Source organism: Bubalus kerabau, chromosome 5 (genome assembly GCF_029407905.1).
Source record: "Bubalus kerabau isolate K-KA32 ecotype Philippines breed swamp buffalo chromosome 5, PCC_UOA_SB_1v2, whole genome shotgun sequence".
In the NCBI taxonomy this organism is placed as follows: Eukaryota; Metazoa; Chordata; class Mammalia; order Artiodactyla; family Bovidae; genus Bubalus; species Bubalus kerabau.
This window is the reverse complement of record NC_073628.1, coordinates 128,727,281-128,748,892: the sequence shown is the minus strand read 5'-3', so window position 1 is coordinate 128,748,892 and position 21,612 is coordinate 128,727,281. Positions and strand designations below refer to the sequence as shown.

Sequence of the window (21,612 nt, the reverse complement as noted above, 5' to 3'; positions counted from 1 at the left end):
CATAGCTTCTGTTCCTAAACTTGAATAAGAAATCTAGAATGCAAGTCATTAGCCCTATAATCTTGGCTACATGATCTGATCTTCGGATACATCCTGAATCATCCTTATAAAAGATTTGAGATCTGCTCTATCTACCACACTAGGATATAAGACCACTTCTCTGGTTCTCCAGTTCTCATTACGTCAGTCAGGAAAACAAACACACATTGACGGATGAAGAGGGTTTCCCAAAGGTACTATTTAGGGGGAGTGAGATAGGGTACATACAGCCCCTGGCACATCGTAGGTGTTGACCGTTGAATAATATACTGTTTAGTACTGAGAGAAGCCTAATATAAACTCAGGGCACATTTCAATTCAGATTTTAATGAGGAACTATTTTTACAGCACCGTGCTAAATGCTGTGGGAGTTGCAGAGGAAAAATGATGCTCATTCATCTACTATTCATTCATTTAACTCAGAATAGTAGGAGAGAAGTTAAGAATAGTAATGATTGGAGGAGGCAGCCAAGCTGTGATAATAGAAGTCCGGCTGACTCGGTAGTCTGAATCAATAAAAAAAACTTTGGGTTGTCATTTCCTTCTCCAGGGGATCTTCCCCACCTAGGGATCAAACCCGGGTCTCCAGCATTGCAGGCAGATTCTTTACTGTCTGAGCCACCAGGAGAGCTCTAGTGGTATCATAAACAGTTCAGATCCCTTTAAGGTGGATAGTCCCATGTTAATCTATTCGTAAATGTGTTATTGTCCTCAAAGACATTTGCACAAGGGGGAGTTTCCATTATGAGAGTCTAAACCCTGTGAGCATGGGACACACTCAATAGGCATGTAGTGGCCTGTCAATAAAATTTGTCATGGTCATGTAACCTATTTTTGCCAGTTATCCAGATTTTGCTCCCTGTCCTTACTCCTAGTTGTTACATGAAGGATGTGAGTATTATAGATCCTTTTTACAACTTGTTCTCATCCTATTGGAGAAATTACCTGATCAGATCCTTTCTTCCCTTCCTCAAACCAAGCATCCCCAGAAGCTTCAACTCTGGAGGCGATGGGTCGAAAGGAAGAGGATGACTGCAGTTCCTGGAAGAAACAGACCACCAACATCCGGAAAACTTTCATCTTCATGGAAGTGCTGGGATCGTGAGTCCAGGGGCCGAGGCTAGGGCGCGGGGCTGCCTGCTGGTTGGGGGCGGAGGGGTGGGGCGGGCGGGTTGGAGACAGCCGTCCTGGGCCAGCAGCAGATGATACACCATCTCAACAGGTCGCAGGAGCAGAGTAGGGGCTTCGAGGGGAGGTTCAGGGAAAGGTGCCCTGGGGTGATACAGAGGTCAATTCAGCCCTTTCCCCAAGGTTCTGCCTTCTCCCACCCCCCGAGACCCCTCCCTGCTTCCAGATCCATAACAACTTGTGAGTCCTGCCCTGGTTGCAGGGAAGAGGAGTTCTGGAGCACTTCCAGGGATCCAGTGACCTGAACCTTCCTGGGCCTCCTCACCTGGCTTCCTCATTCCACTCCCCTCACAGTGAACAGGTCAAACCCACTGTCTGCTGTCTACAGAAGGTGGTGCTTCTGAGGCTATGAAGCCAATGGGTTACACACACCTGAATTGCCTCCCACCATCACCATCCTCTAGGGCTTCCCTGGTAGCTCGGCTGGTAAAGAATCGGCATGCAATGAACGAGATCCCAGTTCAATTCCTGAGTCAGGAAGATTCCCCTGGAGAAGGGATAGGCCACCCACTCCAGTATTCTTGGACTTTCCTGGTGGCTCAGACAGTAAAGAATCTGTCTGCTGGGTTCGATGACTGGATTGGGAAGATCCCCTGGAGGAGGGCAAGGCAACCCACTCCAGGATTCTTGCCTGGAGAATCCCATGGACAGAGGAGCCTGGCGGGCTGCAGTCCATGGAGTTGCAAAGAGTCGGACACGACTGAGCACACGTGTGTGACCACCACCACCACCATCTTCTTGGCTCCATACTGAAGCACCATGTTGGAAAAATAAAGTCGAGTTATAGCCAAGCTCCCGCCCGCCTCTGGGGTGTCTGTGCCTGCCCCTGGACAGCTCTTGCACGCCTGGTGGAGCAGAGACAGCCTGCCTGGGGCTGACTCTCCACTTAGTCCTGCCTTGCCTCCAGGAGGCCGCGGCCTCTGACGCAGGCTGGCAGCGGCTCCGGGCCACCGGCTCTCATGGCCTCCAAACCCCTGCTGGTCAGCTAATTAATCTAGGCTAATTGGGCTGAGGATGCGAGGGGCCCTTCATGGGCTGTCCACGCAAGCCAGGTTTCCTTTGAGCCAACTCTGGCTAAGTTTAGCTCCCTCCACCTGGCTAGGAGGCAGTGACCTCAGGCAGTGATGCTGCCCACACAGTCTCTGAAACCAGAGAGGAGCCAGCTCGACCCTGAGAGGAGGCCTGTGGGCCCTCCCATCCCAGGCAGGGGTGGCACTCAGCACACAGGAGGGTCTCAGCGGCCACCCTGGGCCTTAGAACATCCGCTGTCCATGAAGGGCCTTTGCCAAGACAGGGGTGGTTAGCAGGGGCGTTTGGGCAGGAAAGGAGGACAACTCATGAGTGAATCAAAAATGCTTTGCTAAGCATCCCAAAAATCTCTGGATTTTTGAATCCAGAGAAAGAGGGAAAAAGAAGCCCAGGTTGACAAGAGTGTATTCACCGTCTACTCAGACTTGTGCTACAGGACATTCGGAGACAGAGGCATGCCACCCTCAAGGAGCTCAGTGAAGTCTGCCAAGCAGCTTCTAAACCCCAGGGGACAGGGGAGCCACCTGGGGAGCTTATTATGCCTCTAACACTTAACTATGAAAATGTTAAGTAAAAGGGAAATAATAGTACAATGAACTCTGCTATACCTATCACCTAAATCCAGTTGTTAGCATTTCACTATATTTGCTTTACACACACACACTTCACTTTTTTGTAATTTGTAAACAAGTTGCATATATCATGACACGTCACCTCTGGATCCTTCTGTCTGCACCACCTAAGAACAAAGGCATTTTCTCCTATATCCACAGTATCACTGTCAGAATCAAGAAAATGAATCATTTCCTAGTTTCATTTCAATCTAGGGAATTTTTGAAAAATACAGCTTCCTGGTCTCGGAATGCTAAACTGGAATTTAAAGGGGCTAGGACCGGGCGGCCAGCCATCTGTATTTTGTGTTGTTGGTGGCTCCCACGTACCCAGCCCAGCACTAACGTGAGGGGAGCAGACAGACAAGATGGGGGCAAGTCACAGCTGTGGCAGCAGCTAAGGCGAGCGGAAGCTCCGGAGAAGACACCCCTGCGGTGCTCAGGATGGGGACAGGCAACCCAGGCTGCAGACCCCGTGGCATTACCCAGGGCGGGTGATCTCAAAGAGGCAGAGAGGCAGCGCCGACTTGCCCTGTTCAGGAAGCGCCAGGATCTCATGATGAAGGCACCGTCCCCCTAGTCCTCAGCTCCCCTGGAACCACCCATCAGGGGAAAATAGGCTTTTGTGAAATCTGTCCAGACATTACCCACAATTCCAGGGCCCTGGGCAGCTTTAGGGACACTTGGCAAAACTCGTCCATTACACAGTGTATGTCTTCGAGCGCCACGCCTCCTTTTTTCAAGGCCCAGGAGGAGATTTTTCTTCTTGGTTCCTCCCTTCCTCTTCTAGCACCTCTGCTCCCAGCCAGAGCAGAAAGCTGTTCAGAGCAAATCAAGTTCTATCACGGCAAGTGCTTTAGCACTGAAGTTCGACCATCTTGCCTTCTGACCCATGCAACCTTGGCCACTCAAAACTAGCTCTCTGCTCCCCAGTCTGGCAGACAGCACAATTAAGTCCTCTAATCCCTCTCCTCTGCCCCTGCTCCACACACACACATAAACACACACACCATGCATAAAGCAGCCTGAGCAGAAGAGCAGTAATTACCACAACATTGCACAACCCTAGGAGATGCCACTCGCTGCAGGACAGATCCCCCAGGAAGCTCTTAGTTGGATCTCTTTTTCCAAGTGGACTCAGAGAGGGGGTCAGCTTTGAAATCAGGGAACCATCCTTGTGCGGTTCCAAAGATACAGGCAAAAGGAGAAATCTGAAGGCAAACCTGAGAACATCACAGGTGGGAGGAATCTTTAAGGCCATGTGGTTCGACTCTCCTTTTACAATAAGGAAAGCAAGGTCTTCCGATGACTGGAACACAGTGATAATCCCAGTCCAAACTTCCTATCCGTTCACCCATCCAACATCCCTCCCTCCATCCATCCATCACACAAACACATGAGCATTTTCCACCCAGAGCCAGGCATAGGACCCGGTGTCCCTCCACACCCATCTCCCCTGTTCTGTGCCTCATCCATAGCAAAGGGGCTGGACCACCCGCCAGCGGCCCCACCCCTCCCTTCTGTTCTGCACTTCCAGGCTTTTTAATCCTGCTTCTGCCTCACCCCCACTTGAAACATCACTTCCAACTTGTTTTTTCCCTGGGCTAACCCTCACTGATCCCTTAAAACTGAACTCAGCATGTTCTTAAGTCAGAGGGCCACGAATGATGTGATTCTCAGCCGATCCAAGAGGTCACTTTGTACACATTAGGGGGAAAAAAGGCCCTTTTCTCTAGCTCGTGGTCCAGAGTAAAAATGTTATCGTAATTATTGTATGAAAAGATACAGTGGCTCTGAGGTGACGGCCTCTGCTGGGGTTGTGCAGTGTGTGACCCACCCTCCCAAGCACAACCAAGGCCCTCTCTTAAGTGTCTGTTTCCTGTGGGGTCATAGCACTTCCTGTGGATCTGTCTGTGTCTTATTTCTGACACTAGATTCTAAGCCAGACCAGTACTAATCCCAGGGCCTGACACAGAGAGGTTCTGTCAGCTCAGCCAGCGTTCATGGAAAGCCTAACAGCATTTTTCAAAGTGAATGCTAATTGCTCATTTGTCTGGGCTCTTCAGTAATTTACAGGCTGCTTAAGAGCAGAATAAAAACTTTCCGTTTTATCTCTAGTGTCTAAGACTCAGTAGGTGCTCAATAAATCTTGATTGGAGGGATGGGTGAATGAATGAATGAATAGAGTAAGCTCTGAAAGCTCTAATTAACTTGGTTCCAAGTGCAGCTGAGGGAAGCAGGAAACAGACACCGGAAACACCAAGTGCTTTCTAATGCAGATTCTGGATGTCCTTCCGGAAGCTGGACTGCCACTGGGCCTCCATGCTAGAACCCCCAGATGGCAGGGAGAGGATGGCTCAGCTATTTCCCCCCCTAACTCGTCTCCTCTCATTACTAACCTGTGTTCTCCCTAAAATTGTACTTATAACGGTAATAGTATTTTACACGTGTAGTTAACTAGATGTCAGGTACACTTTCATGCACTTTACACCTACTAACTCACATACTCTCCTCAACATCCCTATGAATCAGATACTATTGACATTCTCATTTTTTGGATGAAGAAACTGGGTATATGACTTGTTACCCAAAATCTGAGGTTCTAACATCAGGCCCAGCCTCCACTGTTCACTAAATGTTGTTATAGCCTTGTCTTTCGAGGACCGCCTCCCCGCAACCGCCCCCGACACGGCCCTTAAACCAAGAAGCCTGCAGTTTGGAATCCTACCCTGTGTTCTCACTGGGTTCCAGCCTCTCCATCTTCAGACAGCCTGCCCAGAGCAGCTGGGCTCTGTTTTTCGTTCTCACAGATACTACTGAGCGAGCAGATGCTCAGCCCCCTTGCCGCTGATGGCTGGATCATAGTAGTCATCAGCGTCTAAAACTAACAGAGGAGTCTTTTCTCTCTCATGTTAAAGCCCCATTTCTCAGTGCTACTTCTAACTGCCAAGCAGTGACAACACCATGTTGAAAGTGAAAGTCGCTCAGTCGTGTCTGACTCTTTGTGACCCCATGGACTATACAGTCCGTGGAATTCCCCAGGCCAGAATACTGGAGTAGGTAGCCTTTTCCTTTTCCAGGCAATCTTCCCAACCCAGGGAGTGAACCCAGGTCTCCCACACTGCAAGTGAATTTCTCTACCTGTTGAGCCACAAGGGAAGCCCAAGAACAGGAGTGGGTAGCCTATCCCTTCTCCAGCAGACCCTCCTGACCCAGGAATCGAACCGGAGTCTCCTACATTTCAGGCAGATTCTTTCAGTTCAGTTCAGTTCAGTCACTCAGTCGTGTCCAACTCTTTGCGACCCCATGGACTGCAGCATGCTGGGCCTCCCTGTCCATCACCAACTCCCGGAGTTTACCCAAACTCATGTCCATTGAGTCAGTGATACCTCTCATCCTCTGTTGTCCCCTTCTCCTCCTGCCCTCAATCTTTCCCAGCATTAGGGTCTTTTCAAATGAATCAGTTCTTCACATTAGGTGGCTGAAGTATTGGACTTTCAGCTTCAACATCAGTCTTTCCAATGAATATTCAGGAGTAATTATTCCTATCAAGGAAGCCCACACCATGTTGGGAGAAGACAAGTAAATTGACTCTGTAGCTACCTCTCTCGTTCTCTCTTTTTTTTTTTTTTTTTTATTAAGTTTTCTCAGAATGCACAGTTGTAGCATTTGTTCACGCATCTTCACCAGCAGCTGGAGTGTCTCCACCATTGGTGTTTCTGGTGTAAATTACTTGAGCTCTGTGCTTTGAAAGCAGCTTAGTGAGTCCTTTACTAAGGAGCTCCTGAAGGCTGCCCTAACTGGGGAACCACAAAGCTTCAGCAGCTGGGGTTGTAAGCGTATAGTTGGGCACTTCTTTACAGAATTTGCCATATACTGCCTCTCTAAGATCAGCAGTGGCCTCTCCTTAATGGGTTTGCCAAGAGGAGAAATCTGCAGACCTAAAGCAGAGTTTCTGAGAATCATTTCCAAATCGTGGAACTAGGCCAGAGCAATCAGCCCTCTAGCCCCTGAGTCAAAAATACGATGGCATGTCAGATAGAATCCGCCATGGTGCCCACGATGACAATGAAACAAATTACCAGCCACACCTTCTTTCATCTGCCCTTTGCTTTTGTCTCCAGCAATGTTCCCTAGCCTGCCAGTACTAATGTTTATCTCTTGGTGTTTTCTACTCAGAGGAGCTTTCTCAGAAGTTTTCCTGGTGAAGCAAAGGGTAACTGGGAAGCTGTTTGCCCTGAAGTGCATCAAAAAGTCACCTGCCTTCCGGGACAGCAGCCTGGAGAATGAGATCGCTGTGCTGAGAAAGTGAGTGGGTCTTAGTGTTGGTCAAGGACAACCAGGGGATCACAACCTTTCCTTCACAAATGACCTTTGAGAGAGACTGAGGTGGGATTTCCACCCCCAAAGGTATGAACTCCCTTTGCTCGAGCTGATGAGTCAGTTTGATCCATCAGCTATATTAGCCAGACAGCTGTCTTGGCTGATTTTTTTTTTTTTTTTCATCAAAACAACTAGTGATCAACTGAGAGCAGAGCTGGTTTGTACACATAGACCACAAAGTGATTAGCTCAAAGGACCAAAAATCAATTGAAAGTCAACACCAGAAAGAAGTAACACTTAAGGAAGTAGTATAGAAATAGCAACCCACTCCAGTGTTCTTGCCTGGAGAATCCCAGGGACGGGGGAGCCTGGTGGGCAGCTGTCTCTGGGGTTGCACAGAGTTGGACACGACTGAAGTGACTTAGCAGCAGCAGCAGTACAAGATTTGGAAATGAGCCTCAATTTCTTCTAATGCAAATGTAGGTTCAGTGTTCCAACTACCACAATGGAGACAACACTAACAAATCATCAAATGTTTACAACAGGACTCATAAACCAAACCTCTATGGAACTCCTACAGTAATCCAAAAGTGATTAGGCATCAGGACCACAAAGATGAAGTCGAAAAAACTCTTTATCCTCAGGAACTCATATCTTTGTTAGCAGAGACAGAGGTGCCCATAACAAATGCCAGTCCCATTGGTTGTGAGCCACACTAGCAAAAGGCAGAGTGTAGAAGAGACAGAGATTCGTGTTGCCTGTGTGTGTGTCTTCGTGAGTATGAATGTTAGATACATTTTCAAAGACGACAGACCTTGATGGATGAGTAGAATTTTATGGAGGCAGGAAGGGCAGTGCAGAAAGAGAAGTCAGGTCAAGTGTAGCATAAATATTAACATAGGATCATGGAAGGGCAAGGGACATTAGGGGAGAGTTAGAACTGAAAAGCCCCTGAACTGAGAGTGGGTGCCGATGAAGGGACAGATGAAGCAGCGGTGAAGGGGACCTGAAAGGGTGTTGGATGCCATGAGAAAGAATATCGGCTTTATTCTATGGGCAGAGAAAAGTCATCAAGGGGTTTTAAGGCAAAATTTCCATGGTCGGTTTATATTTTAGAGCCATCCCTCTTAAGCATGGTGGTGGATGGATTGGAGGGTGCCAGCCTAGAGGGCAGAAGACCAACTGCCAAACTTTCTCAATCTTTGAGGCAAGGGATGAGGACCAGAGGTGGTGGCAAGATCACATGGCAGCAGGAAGACTGAGTCCTAGAGATATTTCAGAGAGAGAGGTGGTTGGGGTTGGCTGGAAGGAGTATAAAAGAAAAAAAGCATTAAAAAGACCTTGAGATGGAGCTGTTCTGTGGACAGTCATATCGTTCATTGCTTAGGACAGCAAATGGAAAGGATGTGTAGGCTGAGACGAAATAGCAATGGGTTGCAATATATTGAATATAAATATCCACCTACCTCTATACATATTGAATAAATATATCCAGCTATCTCTACATAGAAGTGTCTGGTAGAAGTGTTGGTCTGGGCTCCAGAGAGATTAGGGTAGAGAGAGACTATAGGTTCACTGGTCCTTCTTATCATTACATTGTATCCCAGTCCCTAACAGCATAGATATTCAATAAGTATTTGTTCAGTGAGTAAATCATCGATAAATTACTGTTAGCATCATCAGCTTATAAATGTAGATGAATCCATCACAGTCACTGCATGGAGTCTGTATTTTTTTTAACATCTTCAAGATGCTAGCTACTCCTGATTATGTGTTTACTATTCCCCAAGCGCTGTACTAAGCATTTTACATGTCTTATCACTTTTCATCCTGATATAATTCTATGGGAGGGATATACTGTATAGACAAGGAAAGCAAGGTTTTAAAGGTTTGAGTAAACCAGCCAAGATTAGCCAAGTAGCAAATGGACCTGAACTCAGGTCCAGCTGTCTCCAAGTTGAAGTTAATCCTTGTACTGCAGAGCCCTGGGTAAAACTACCTCTTCCCCTGGGTAGAGACTTTCCTCCTGGATGGGCATGCACAGAATTGCTGCTTACAAACCAACCCCTCAGCTAATATGATTATTCTGCTTGACTCAGCCTCTGAGTAATCCCAGACAAAGGTAGTCCAGGGCAGGGTTTCTTGGCCTAGGTGCTACTGACATTTTAGACCAATTAATTCTTTGTTGTGTTGAGGGCTCTCCTAAGCATTGCAGGGTGCTTAGCAACATTACTGTCTCTACGTACTGAATGCCAGGAACACATCCCCCGTCCCCAATTGTGACAAACAAAAACGTCAGTAGATATTGTCAAAGATCCCCTGAGGGACAAAAGAGCCCCCGCTTGAGAATCACTGATCTAAGGCATCCCACGGAACTGACCCTCAAAATGAGCATCTGTCTTACTCACAATATCCTGGAACAATCATCTTGCAATGCTTCCTTCTAGGTTATCCATGAGGAGGCTTAGCTAACCTACATCCCAGCTGTTGAGGGATCACACTTGATGGGATGTTTCTAAAGGAGACCTGGAGCCCCATTTTTCAAAATGAACTAATGATCACAGATCCCTCAGCTTCCCTCAGCTCTTTTAGCTTTCTCTCTCGGTAAAGTTTAAAGAGATTCCTGGAGTAACAGTGAGGTGTTTGTTCCTTGAAGTCAGGAGGATCAGTTACCCACTCATAAATGCGAATTGAATACCATGCTGGGAATCTTTTCTCTGGAATTTCTTTGTGACTGCCTACTTATCAGGAAGGCGTCACAAGGATCCTGTCTTCCTAAACATTGTCATCAGAAGTCTCTGAAAGAAATCCAAGTCCATCTAGGCTAGATCTGCTTTCTCTGTCTGGACCACGTGAACCATAGGTCACTCACGGTGACCCTCTCTCTTCCTCAGGATCAAGCACGAGAACATTGTGACCTTGGAGGACATCTATGAGAGCGCCACTCACTACTACCTGGTCATGCAGCTGTAAGTGCATGGCGACCCTCTTCCCCCACACAGGTCTGGTGGGGCCTTAGAAGCCTAGAAGAGGTTTGTCGGTGGTAAGGGAAGGAAGGTGATTAAAAGACAAATCAAGAATTAGTTCAAGAGGCTTTGACGTGCCAAGAGTTCTTTCTGGTTGTGGACGTGTTCTGAGTGGACCGAGGGTTAAAACTAGGGCTGATAATTGAGTCGGTATGAACCAGTGTAGCCTTACCACTTGTTGAAATGGCTGTAGCCCTAACTTGTCCACCCTTCCCTGCTTCCCTATGCCTCTCAGGCTTTCTGGACCGCCTCACAACACTACAGTTGAAAGGGTAGTGCCCAGCATAGCAGGAGGCCTCCAGAACCTTCCTCTGGCACTGTGGCTTGAGTCCATTTTGACCCATAAGTCCATGGTCCATAAAGAAAATGAAGTGAAAAGTGTTAGTCGCTCAGTTGTATCTGACTCTTTGCGACCCCGTGGACTGTGGCCCGCCAGGCTCCTCTGTCCATGGGATTCCCCAGGCAAGGATACTGGAGTGGGTAACCTTTCCCTTCTCCAGGGGAATCTTCCCAATGCAGGGATCAAGCCCAAGTCTCCAGCATTGCAGACTAATTCTTTACCATCTGAGCCACTAGGAAAGCCCCCCTTGTTCTCTAAACTGGGTATTAAATATTTTAGCATCACTCCAGGGTAAAATTACCATGGAAGTAGAAGCCATAAGTAGATAGATAGCAATTCAATAGAAAGAATGACTTTCTTAAAAGAGAGCCACCCAGTGTTAAAAATAAGCTGAGATTGTGCCTGTGTCCATGTATCGGATAGAAATGGTGCCACATTACAAAAGTGTCCATGTGATGGTAACATCCAGATAAGAGCTATGCCTGAGAGTGACTGATGTAGGGCTAGTCAGTGCCCCTGAGGGCTCATCCTTAGACTCAGAGATGCTTCTGTGTATAAGGTACACACACACACTCACACACTCACACGTACACATACACTAACCCTGCAATCTCAGCAAAGGTGGATGCAGTCTTTTTGACTGATAGGCTGATTCCCCAGGAATTTTATTGAGTCTACTCAGGCTGTTAACTCTTGGACTCACGTGAGGCTCAGTGAATAGTGGTAGCAAGCAGCCAAGGGAGTGAGCTTAGAGGGACCCAGAGCAGCACTAACAAGTGAGCAGGGATCACATGGCATCTTAATGAGACCAAGTCAACAGAATGAGCACACAGTCACCCAGGTGGGAGGGTGGGCAGGTTTAGATGTCACCAAAGTACTGTCAAGGGCTTCCCAGGTTGCTCAAGTGCTAAAGCGTCTGTCTGCCAGTGCAGGAGACACAGGTTCAATCCCTGGGTCCAGATGATCCCCTGGAGGAGGAAATGACAACCCACTCCAGTACTTTTGCTGGAAAAATCCCATGGACAGAGGAGCCTAGCAGGCTACAGGGTAAAGAGTCAGACGTGATCAAGCACTCACAGATGCACAAAGTCCTGCCAAGGCTTCTAGAGCACCAGCTCTAGGACCCAGGCTGCTGTGAGTCAGGAATCCACAGTCATGGACAAAGAGTATCTTTCTCATGAGCCTCCAGCTCCCACAACAGAGCCCAGAGCTTCAGGAAGAAACCAAAGGAACAGGATGGTGGTCATTTTGATTAGAGAAATCTCTGCTCCCTTATTGCTGCATGGTGCCTACGTGTGTGGATATCCACAAGCAATGTCACTTGTAGAAACTGCAGGGAGCCAAGTTCCATCATAATACATAGAAATATTAAGAAGATGACAAAAAATAAAACAACCTGTCTTAGGAGGGAGGGAGTTCTGTGCCACTGATGTGTTCCAGCACTGACAGAAAATTTGGCGAAAGTAGTTTAGAGAACATCAAGATGTGAGGGTTGGACCTGATCTTAAAGTGCCAGTGAACCCTCAGATGCTGTACCACGTGAGCCTAAAAACACTGCTATGACTCTACCTCATAATTTCAGCTTTTCCAAAATGAGGAAAGAAATCCTGGCAGAAGCCCAGTTAGCCTCATCTGGACTTCCTTCTCTTTCCTACTTTGTCTGATTTCAGCTTCACTTCTCCCTTTTATCATGGCTCCCTGTGTCCCAGGCCAGGAAAGAAGGCAGCTGTGAAATATGTCCACGGGAAGCAACAATTGGAATATAGCTGATTTACAATGGTATTAGTTGAAAATTGACTTCTTTTGAAACCCTAAACAGTGGTATTTTGCATTTTAAAAGAGAGTTTCCAAAGAGAGGTCAATGGTTGGTCAAAAGAAATGACTCCCTAGTGATAGCACTCCAGGTACTCAAAAGGATGTATCCTGAGATTGGAGTAATTCCCCGGGCACCCCTTGAATGGTGGTGGGTGGAAACCTGCCTTCTCCATCAAAGGGCCCTACGTCCCCAGAGCTCCAGAACAAAGCCATTCACATCCCTTTGATTTGAAATAAGGGCTGGATTCCTGCACTTGCGCCTGTGTCCACAGTGTTTCTGGTGGGGAGCTGTTTGACCGGATTCTGGAACGGGGTGTCTACACAGAGAAGGATGCCAGCCTGGTCATCCAGCAGGTGTTGTCAGCTGTGAAATACCTCCACGAGAACGGCATCGTCCACAGAGACTTAAAGGTGCTGAGATGGGGCCCTCCGGGAAACATGGAATGATTCTTTGGGAAGCTGCATGGATCGTGGGCAGTCTAAACTCTGTAAAATGAGAGAGTTGAACCAGATGATCCCTAAGGTCCCTTTCATGCTCGGATTCTAAAACAAATCTTGGGTGACTGAACAATCATTGTTAATTTGCACCTCAGCCTTTTTCTGATTTTCACTATCCTCACCCTATGAGGTTACCAAGAAAATCCATGCTACTCCTTGAACACAGCCTTGAATACAGTATTTAATAAATACTTATTGAGAGTCAGCATCACATCAGACACGTACCAGAGTTTAGAGAGATCAGACAAAATAAGGGTTGGTTTCCTCAAAAAACAAAACAATTTTGGGGTAGTTGGGGATGAGAAGAAGGAAGGGTTAGTACATCAATAGCTATAAAGCTAAGTAAAGTCAGGGCCAAAAGCAAAATACAAGGTGCTGAGTTATGGTGAATGAAGGTCAGGTAGGAAGAAGATAGGAAAAATGGAGGGAAATAAGTCTGGCCTTAAAGTCAGGAGCCCAGGATACAGCCTCCTAAGAAACTAGATAGGGGGGAAAGGAAATAAATGCATGTTTCAGGTGATTGCATCCTACGTTACATGATATTTCTCTTCCCTCACAGCCTGAAAACCTCCTGTACCTCACCCCCGAGGAGAATTCTAAGATCATGATCACAGACTTCGGTCTCTCCAAGATGGAGCAGAGTGGTGTCATGTCCACTGCCTGTGGGACCCCAGGCTACGTGGGTGAGTCTGGGGACAGAAGGGAGGTTGACCAGTTGGCTACATTCCTCCACGTGGCTATTACTCACAGAAAAAGACTGCTGTGAGGAGACAGCGGGATCCTAGTACAGCAGTCATGTGTGAGGTTTAGGGCCACCTGATCTCTCTGGTCTAAGGTTTGAGTAGCTCAGCTGGTAAAGAATCCGCCTGCCATGCAGGAGACCCCAGTTCGATTCCTGGAGCAGGAAGATCCGCTGGAGAAGGGATGGGCTACCCACTCCAGTATTCTTGGGCTTCCCTGGTGGCTCAGCTGGTAAAGAATCCACCTGCAATGCGGGAGACCTAGGTTTGATCCCTGGGTTGGGAAGATCCCCTGGAGAAAGGAACAGCTACCCACTCCAGTATTCTGGCCTGGAGAATTCCATGGACTGTATAGTCCATGGGGTCACAGAGAGTCAGACACGACTGAGCGGCTTTCACTTTCACTTTCAATCTAACTGAAACACCTCCGTCTGCTCCCAAACCCTACATCTTTTAAAGACATCCTAACCTGAGCCTTCCTACTGCCCTGTCTATACTTTGGCTCTCATTTTTGCAGCAAGGCTTCCTGCTTTTGTTTTTCCACCTAGACCAGGGACAGAAACAAGACCACAAACCCAGAGATCAGTAGATTGCAGAGGGGTTGGCCAGTAGCCCCCCTCTCCTTTCTCCCCATCTGGAGGAGACCTCAGCCCCCCGACTGCTGGCATCCTGGAGGTGCAATGTTGAGTTTGAATCTGAGGACTTAAATAGGGGCACCCAAATATACACCCAAGGACATACCCTAGGAAACTGGCAGAAGTGGGGCCCCCTGCTTCATAGCTCTGTAGGCTTCCAGGGCCCCCCAAAAGGTGCCAACAGGCAGGGTACCAGGAGACAGCACTCCTGGGCTCTTGGAAGGAGAAAGCCAAAGCTCAGAGCATCCACGTCTGCCCCTTCTCTCTTGGCCACTCATCAAGAGTGGTTGGGGCTGGAAGTAGGAAGTACAACCCTGACTCAACAGAGGGAATCTTCCCTCTCCCTGAAAGAGAGGTTGGTTACTTACCAATAGGTTTTGAGTCCACTGGATACAAATCACTGGTATCTGGGATAAATACCGAAGGCAGCTCACTACTGCCCCAGAGCTGCCAGTCAGAGGAAGACATGGCCCATTCCCTCATGGAGCTCTTGGGCTGATGGGGAAGATGAAGGCCTGCCCTTAGGAGGTAACAGAGACTGATGGGACAGTTCCTACCTGCCGTCTGGAAGTTCCTCAATTAATGGAACCTCTGTTTTCAGGGAGATCCCGATCTCGTGAGAGGAAAGAGTCCTTACCCTGCAGATTTCCCTGTCTAAGGATCCTTGCCCTGGGGGTCTCCCATCTGAGTGGAAAGCTACAGACCCTGCCTCCAGAGTACTCAGTCTAAACGAGGAAACCTAGCCCTGGAGATCCCCAGTCTGATGGAGGAGTCACGGGGCCTGTCATGGGGCCTCCCAGTGTATTGGAGAAAGATTTAGCCTGCTGGGAGAGACACTGTCCATGTTGAAGGAGAATGTTTAGCCTTAAACATCAACACATCCCAGGTGCTACCCTAACCCTCTTCTCTAAGCCTGTTGCTGACCTTTGACGCGCATCCTTCACCGTCTGCTCTTGCTCCTGCTCAGCCTGACTCTTCCTTTGGTTTTACTGCAGCTCCAGAAGTGCTGGCCCAGAAACCCTACAGCAAGGCTGTGGATTGCTGGTCCATCGGTGTCATCACTTACATATTGTGAGTAGAAGCTGGCGTTGGCCCAGCTCCTGAGGAGTCTCAGCGCCTGCTCACCCTCTCTTCTCTCCTCCCCATCTCAGCACCTCAAGCAGCATCCACCTCCAAAGCATGTGCACGTCCACGTGCATTCACACACACACACACACACACACACACTCATGCACACAGCTCCAGAGGATCTTGTCCTGATCGCCACTTGGTTATAAAAACAGAGTTCAGCGCGAACCCACTGTGCAGCCACACGGCACTCCTGCTTTCTGCATCCCACCCCCATTTACTGTATATAAATGTACCGAGTCCCACTCTATGGAATGAACAGTTAAAGAGGGAGGAGACATCCTAAACTTAGAAGCCAAGGGGGCACAATATTCGCGTCTCAGATTTCTCTCCTGATAACGTCAGCCCAAGGCAAAATGATGGCCTGGATGAACCTCATCACGGTTCCTTCTCACGTTCTCAGGCTCTCCTTTCCAAATCTGCTCACCACCCCCTGCCCAGTATCCCTTCTCACTGATAGCAAACTTTGCTCTTGGAAAATAACCTGAAATTAATCATTTCCTCCTCAGTATGGATGCATTTCTCTATTTCCTCAATGTATGTTGAATAACTCTTCTCTTCAATGATCTACTCAACAAATTGTCATTGGCTGTCTCCTCTGTGCCAATCAGTGGTTTAGGTTCTAAAGAATGAAGAACAGCCTAAAAAGAATCCCTTGGAAAGTTACATTCAAGTAGACATTTCTACCATCCTTCTTGAAGATAGTTTGTACGTCATCTAAAGAGTCAAAGTTCCCTGATGGCTCAGATGGTAAAGAATCTGCCTGCAACACAGGAGACTTGGGATCTATCCATGGGTTGGGAAGGTCCCCTGGAGAAGGGAATGGCAACCCACTCCAGTATTCTTGCCTGGAGAATCCCATGGACAGAGGAGCCTGGTGGGTAATGGTCCATGGGATCAAAAAGAGTTGGACATGACTGAGCAACTAACACTTTCACTTTTCAAGAGTCATGGGGGTTTCCCCAGTGACTCAGTGGTAAAGAATACCCCCACAATGTAGGAGCCACAGGAGATAAGGGCTTGATCCCTGCATCAGGAAGATTCCCTGGAGGAGGACATGGCAATCCACTCCAGTATTCCTGGGTGGAGAATCCTATGGACAGAGGAGCCTGGTGGATTCCAGTTCATAGGGTTCCAAAGAGTCCAACACAACTGAAGTGACTTTGCACCCATGCAGAGTCAGGGGAAGGGAGAAAGTGAGGGTTTGGGGGATATAATGTACAAAGGGCCACCTGTTCCAAACTTTGGTTCTGATGGAACCTGCGTCATTCCTGCATGAGTTGCACATGACTGAAGCAACTTAGCACATGCACGCATCATTCGTGAATCAGGGGCAGACCCATGTACTGGTCACACTGCTGACTGGAGACCCTTGTTGCCTGCCCGTGTATATAGTGGAGGCTGGGCAGAGGGGAGCGGCTGGCCCAGGACCAGGTCCTCCAGCAGCATATACCTTGCTGTTCCACTGCAGGCTGTGTGGGTATCCCCCCTTCTACGAAGAAACTGAGTCTAAGCTGTTTGAGAAGATCAAGGAAGGCTACTATGAGTTTGAATCTCCGTTCTGGGATGACATTTCTGAGTCAGGTAAGACCAGTCCGAGGGAAAGACAAAATAACAGGCTCAAGGCAGAGGCTGCCAAGAGAAGAGAGCTTAACCAAGGATGACAGGCCTGGCTCTTAACGGTCCCGGGGGAATCTGAAAGAACAGGCTGCCGAGGAAAGTGGAGAAATCTTCATCTGGTTCAAAGGCCAAATAAATGATTTGCATCTAAGGTTCCTGCTTTTGTTTTCCTGGAGGCAGAACCGTGGGATGCCTGGAAAAGCAGGGAGGTACTTCAGATGAGGGGCCAGGAGGGCAGAACAAGCCCAGGGGCATATTCCAAGCAGGAGGGGCAAAACCAAGGCTGAGTTTTGCCTTTCATCTGTCCAGCCGAGAGCCTGCAAGGTCTGTGTAAGTGAGGCCTTCAGTGTTTGTCCTTGGGTCCATTTAAGTGGGGATCAGAGCTAAGCCAGCATTCACGTGTGTGCCCATGTGCGGTGCTGGCCCCTGACTGGTGCAGGCGGGCACTGCGTGGCGTCAGGCACATGGGTGCCTCGTGACCAGAGATGTATCTGCAGTGCTGTGTGGGTGACACAGCTGTGTGGAGCCACACTGGTGGTTTTAGGTGGGCTGTTGCTCGGTGGTTTGGATTCTTTTTCTCTTTCAAGACTCTTAAAATTGCCTCTTTGGAAGATGAGCTAAAGATGCCTTCTGTGCCACCCACCAGCCTGGAAGTGACTCTCCATCAGTCATGAGATCTGGTCCTTAGCTGTTGTGTCTTTGGTTGCTCCCCACAGCCAAGGATTTTATTTGCCACTTGCTGGAGAAGGACCCGAATGAGCGGTACACCTGCGAGAAGGCCTTGAGGCACCCCTGGTGAGTGAGGCGCAGGTGGGCTCTACACCCTTGCTGTTGCTCCCCGGACACCACGCTGACTTTTTCACAATGCATTTCCCTGGAGTCTGCTTGCCCTGAGCTGTTTACTGGTATAGCACCCAAAGGGCACAGATCAGATCAAGCCAGAGATATAAACAGCATTTAATGAGGTAGATTCTGATACAACAGTAGCAGCTGGATCATCAAACTGGGAATCAGATGCAGCCAGATAGACAACTTTACTCTCCTTAAGAGCATCATCTTACTCTGGGATCAAAGCCTATTCCATGCGAGGTGCTTTGAGAACAATCACAAAGCAACCAATTGGTAAAGCAGGTAAGGGGCTTCCCAGGTGGTGCTAGTGGCAAAGAAACTGCCTGTTAATACAGGAGATGCAAGAGATGGGGGTTCGATCCCTGGGTCAGGAAGATCCCCTGGAGGAGGGCTTGGCAACCCACGTCAGTTTTCTTGCCTGGAGAGTTCCATGGACAGAGGAACCTGGCAGGTTACAGTCCATAGAGTCTCAAAGAGTTGAACATGACTGAAGCGGCTTCACACACACACACACACACACACACACACAAAGCAGGTAAAGAAAGTCTTGAAAACACTTCCTTTTTTGTGTGCTACCCCCCTGCTGGAAAATTTACAAGCTCCCCAGTTCCTACCGCAGCAAGCCGTGGTTTTCCCTAATCTGGCCTGGCCTGTCACCACCAACTTCATTTGTCAGGGTTCCCAACACACCTTCTCTATTCCAGAAAGGCCTAATGACTGTATTTTTCTCCTACCCTCTTCCATCCCAAGCTCTTTCCACATTTCACCTTGGGTGACACCATGTTCACCACCTCGAGGGCCCTGCCTTGGATGCGCATCCTTCAGGATCCAGAGCCGTCTGTGTCCTCCTCTGAAGCCCTGATTCCTGCAGTCCAGACAGACCTTCCCATCTCTCTTTAACAATCACACAGCTCACCATGAATTACTCTAGTTCATGGCATGAAACAAGGCTTCCAGCCTGCACTGTAAGCCCCCAGTGAGCAGGGCCACATCTGTTACTTCCCCGGGTCCCTTAGTACCTAGAAAATACTGTTCACACGGCAAGTGTCTGAGGACACCTAGAGATGGATGGATAAGAGGCTCAGGGGACAGGGAACAGGCAGCCTCTGTGGGGGTGGCCTCATAGAGGAAGGCTTCCGAGAGGAGGTGGCTTCTGTGCAAAGTTTAGAGTCAAAGGATAGTAACAGCCAAATGCCCTCTGACACTGGGCTGGGGGTGAGGGATGGGGTATCAGTAAACTTTTATTTCTGTAAAATGCCAGAGAGTAAATGTTTTAGGCTTCGCTGGCCATATTGTCTCCATGGCAACTGCTCACGCTCCCCTCGCAGCAAGGAAGCAGTATAGCCTATAGCTGAATGAATGGGCGTGTCTGTGTCACAGGAAGACCTTAGTTACAAAAGCAGCCAATGAGTAGGTTTGGTCCACAGTCTATAGGTTGCCCACCCAGCTCGAAAGCAAGTTTCTAAAGCGTAGTAATACTAGTGTTAGTTGCTCAGTCATATTTAACTTTCTGAGACCCCATAGACTGTAGCCCACCAGGCTCCTCTGTCATGGAATTCTCCAGGCAAGAATACTAGAGTGGGTAGCCATTTCCTTCTCCAGGGGGTCTTCCTGACCTGGGGATCAAACCCGGGTCTTCTGCCTTGCAGGCAGATTCTTTACCATCTGAGCCGCCTAGGAAGCCCTTCTAAACCATAGGCCCCCATGACCTGTCCAGGGGGTTCCAGCCCTTGTCCTGGGGAACTCCAGGCAGCTTACCCTGGATCTGCATGCCCAGCCCCTGCCCAACCCCTGACGGAGTCCCCGTCGCCACCACTAGCCAGGTGTCCCCTCCACATCCACAGGATTAATGGAAACACAGCCCTCCACCGGGACATCTACCCATCAGTCAGCCTCCAGATCCAGAAGAACTTCGCCAAGAGCAAGTGGAGGGTGAGTTGTCCTCTCCAGGAGGCGGGCAGGCCGTCTGGGCCCTGGAGGCTGGGCTGGGGCAGCTGGGGCGGGGGGCTTTCCTTGGGGTCTGCGGCAGACGCTGGAGCTCCCTGGACCCTTCTGTGAAATGAGAGGTGCGCACGTTGGTTTCAAGCGTCCATGGGGCAGAGGGAAGGCTGCAGGCCCTCTGGGGTGAAGACAGTCAGAGACGGGTCTCGTGTCTCCCCAGCAAGCCTTCAACGCAGCGGCCGTGGTCCACCACATGCGGAAGCTGCATATGAACCTGCAGAGCCCGGGGGTCCAGCCCGAGGCGGAGAACAGGCCGCCCGTCCCTGCAGCCTCGAGACCCACCTCCCCGGAGATCACCATCACTGAGACACCCGCCGTCCCGGGCCCGAGCGCGGCGGCCCCCGCACCGACCCGGCTGCCCTGCCGGCACGGCCCCCAGCCCGCGGCCCCCGGGGGCAGGTCCCTCAACTGCCTGGTCAATGGCTCCCTCCGCATCAGCAGCAGCTTGGTGCCCATGCAGCAGGGGCCCCTGGCCGTCGGGCCCTGCGGCTGCTGCTCCAGCTGCACAAACGTCGGGACCAAAGCGAACGCCTCCTACTGCTCCGAGCCCACGCTCCTCAAAAAGGCCAACAAAAAACAGTACGTATTTCCAGCTCCAGGCTTAGTCCTGCTCAACCTGGGGCTGAAAGAACTCAAGACAATGCAGCTAAAAAAAAATAGACCTGGGAGGCTCTCCCACTTGGAAGCAGCTCCGTGGTGTAGAAAAGCTCTGGAAAGGGTCGGGGGCGTCAATGGAGATGCCTCCAACCCAGTCCCCACCCCTCACCAGCTGTGTGGCCACCGACATGTCCATCTGTGTCTCTATTTCTAGTTTGCCCATCTGTAAAATGGTTTGATTGGATCACACCTGCTCAGTCTGCCCCACAGGAAAAGTTGAAAGTTGCTCAGTCGTGTCTGACTCTTTGTGACCTTGTGGACTATAGCCCAATGGGCTCCTCTGTCCATGGGATTCTCCAGGCCAGAATACCAGAGTAGGTACCCATTCTCTTCTCCAGGAGAATCTTCCCATCCTAGAATCGAACCCAGGTCTCCTGCATTGCAGTCAGATTCTTTGCCTTCTGAGCTACCAGGGAAGCCCTACAGTGTTGCTGTCAGAGTTTAGTGAGGCATCAGGGACTATAAACGCCTGCAGGAAAGTGTGTACCTGTGAGTGGCAGGGGTTAGATTCCAGGGACACTGTGTTTTGGGAGGACTAGGGGGCTTGGTTATCGCATCCGTCTTCTCTGTAAAGGCTTGTACTTTCTGCACCTCATGAAGGGAGGTCTGAGTGGCTGCCACAGGCACAGAGGGCTACCCCGGCCCTTCCTCCTTCTCCAAATACTCCACAGCCTGCCGCGACGTTTCCTTTCCAGGAACTTCAAATCAGAAGTCATGGTACCAGTGAAAGCCGGCGGCAGCTCCCACTGCCGGGTGGGGCAGACTGGAGTCTGTCTCATCATGTGATCCCCGGGGCCCATGTCTGTCTCACTACAGTTTTCAGGTGAGGGGACTAGAGGAAGGAAGGCCTCAAGCTCAGGGGGAGAGCCCTGTCCTGGAGTCTCCACAATGGGCTACAGAGGGTATTAGAGGCAGCAGCACCCCCCAACCCCAACCCTCAACCCCTTTCCTCTGCAGGAGAGATACTCAACTCTTCTTCACCCTTCCAGACCTGGAGTCTACCCTGCGGCAGGAGGGAGAGCGAGCAGACCAAGACCTGATTGGACGCAGCAGCCGGCTGCTGCCCAGGCCAGAGCCTCCCCGAAGGCCAGGGAGCGAGCCCCAGCCGCAGTG

At 49.6% G+C, this 21,612-nt stretch overlaps 1 protein-coding gene across 1 annotated transcript; it reads left to right on the top strand.

Moving 5' to 3' along the window:
- The first annotated feature begins 1,048 nt into the window (after positions 1–1,048).
- On the top strand, positions 1,049–21,285 carry CAMK1G (calcium/calmodulin dependent protein kinase IG). Its single transcript, XM_055583675.1, has 11 exons — positions 1,049–1,140; positions 7,047–7,175; positions 10,085–10,159; positions 12,644–12,782; positions 13,429–13,552; positions 15,240–15,315; positions 16,844–16,956; positions 17,709–17,787; positions 19,686–19,773; positions 20,003–20,421; positions 21,195–21,285. Exons 1-11 carry the CDS (start codon positions 1,049–1,051, stop codon positions 21,283–21,285), a joined length of 1,425 nt encoding a protein of 474 aa, XP_055439650.1.
- Positions 21,286–21,612: the final 327 nt, after the last annotated feature.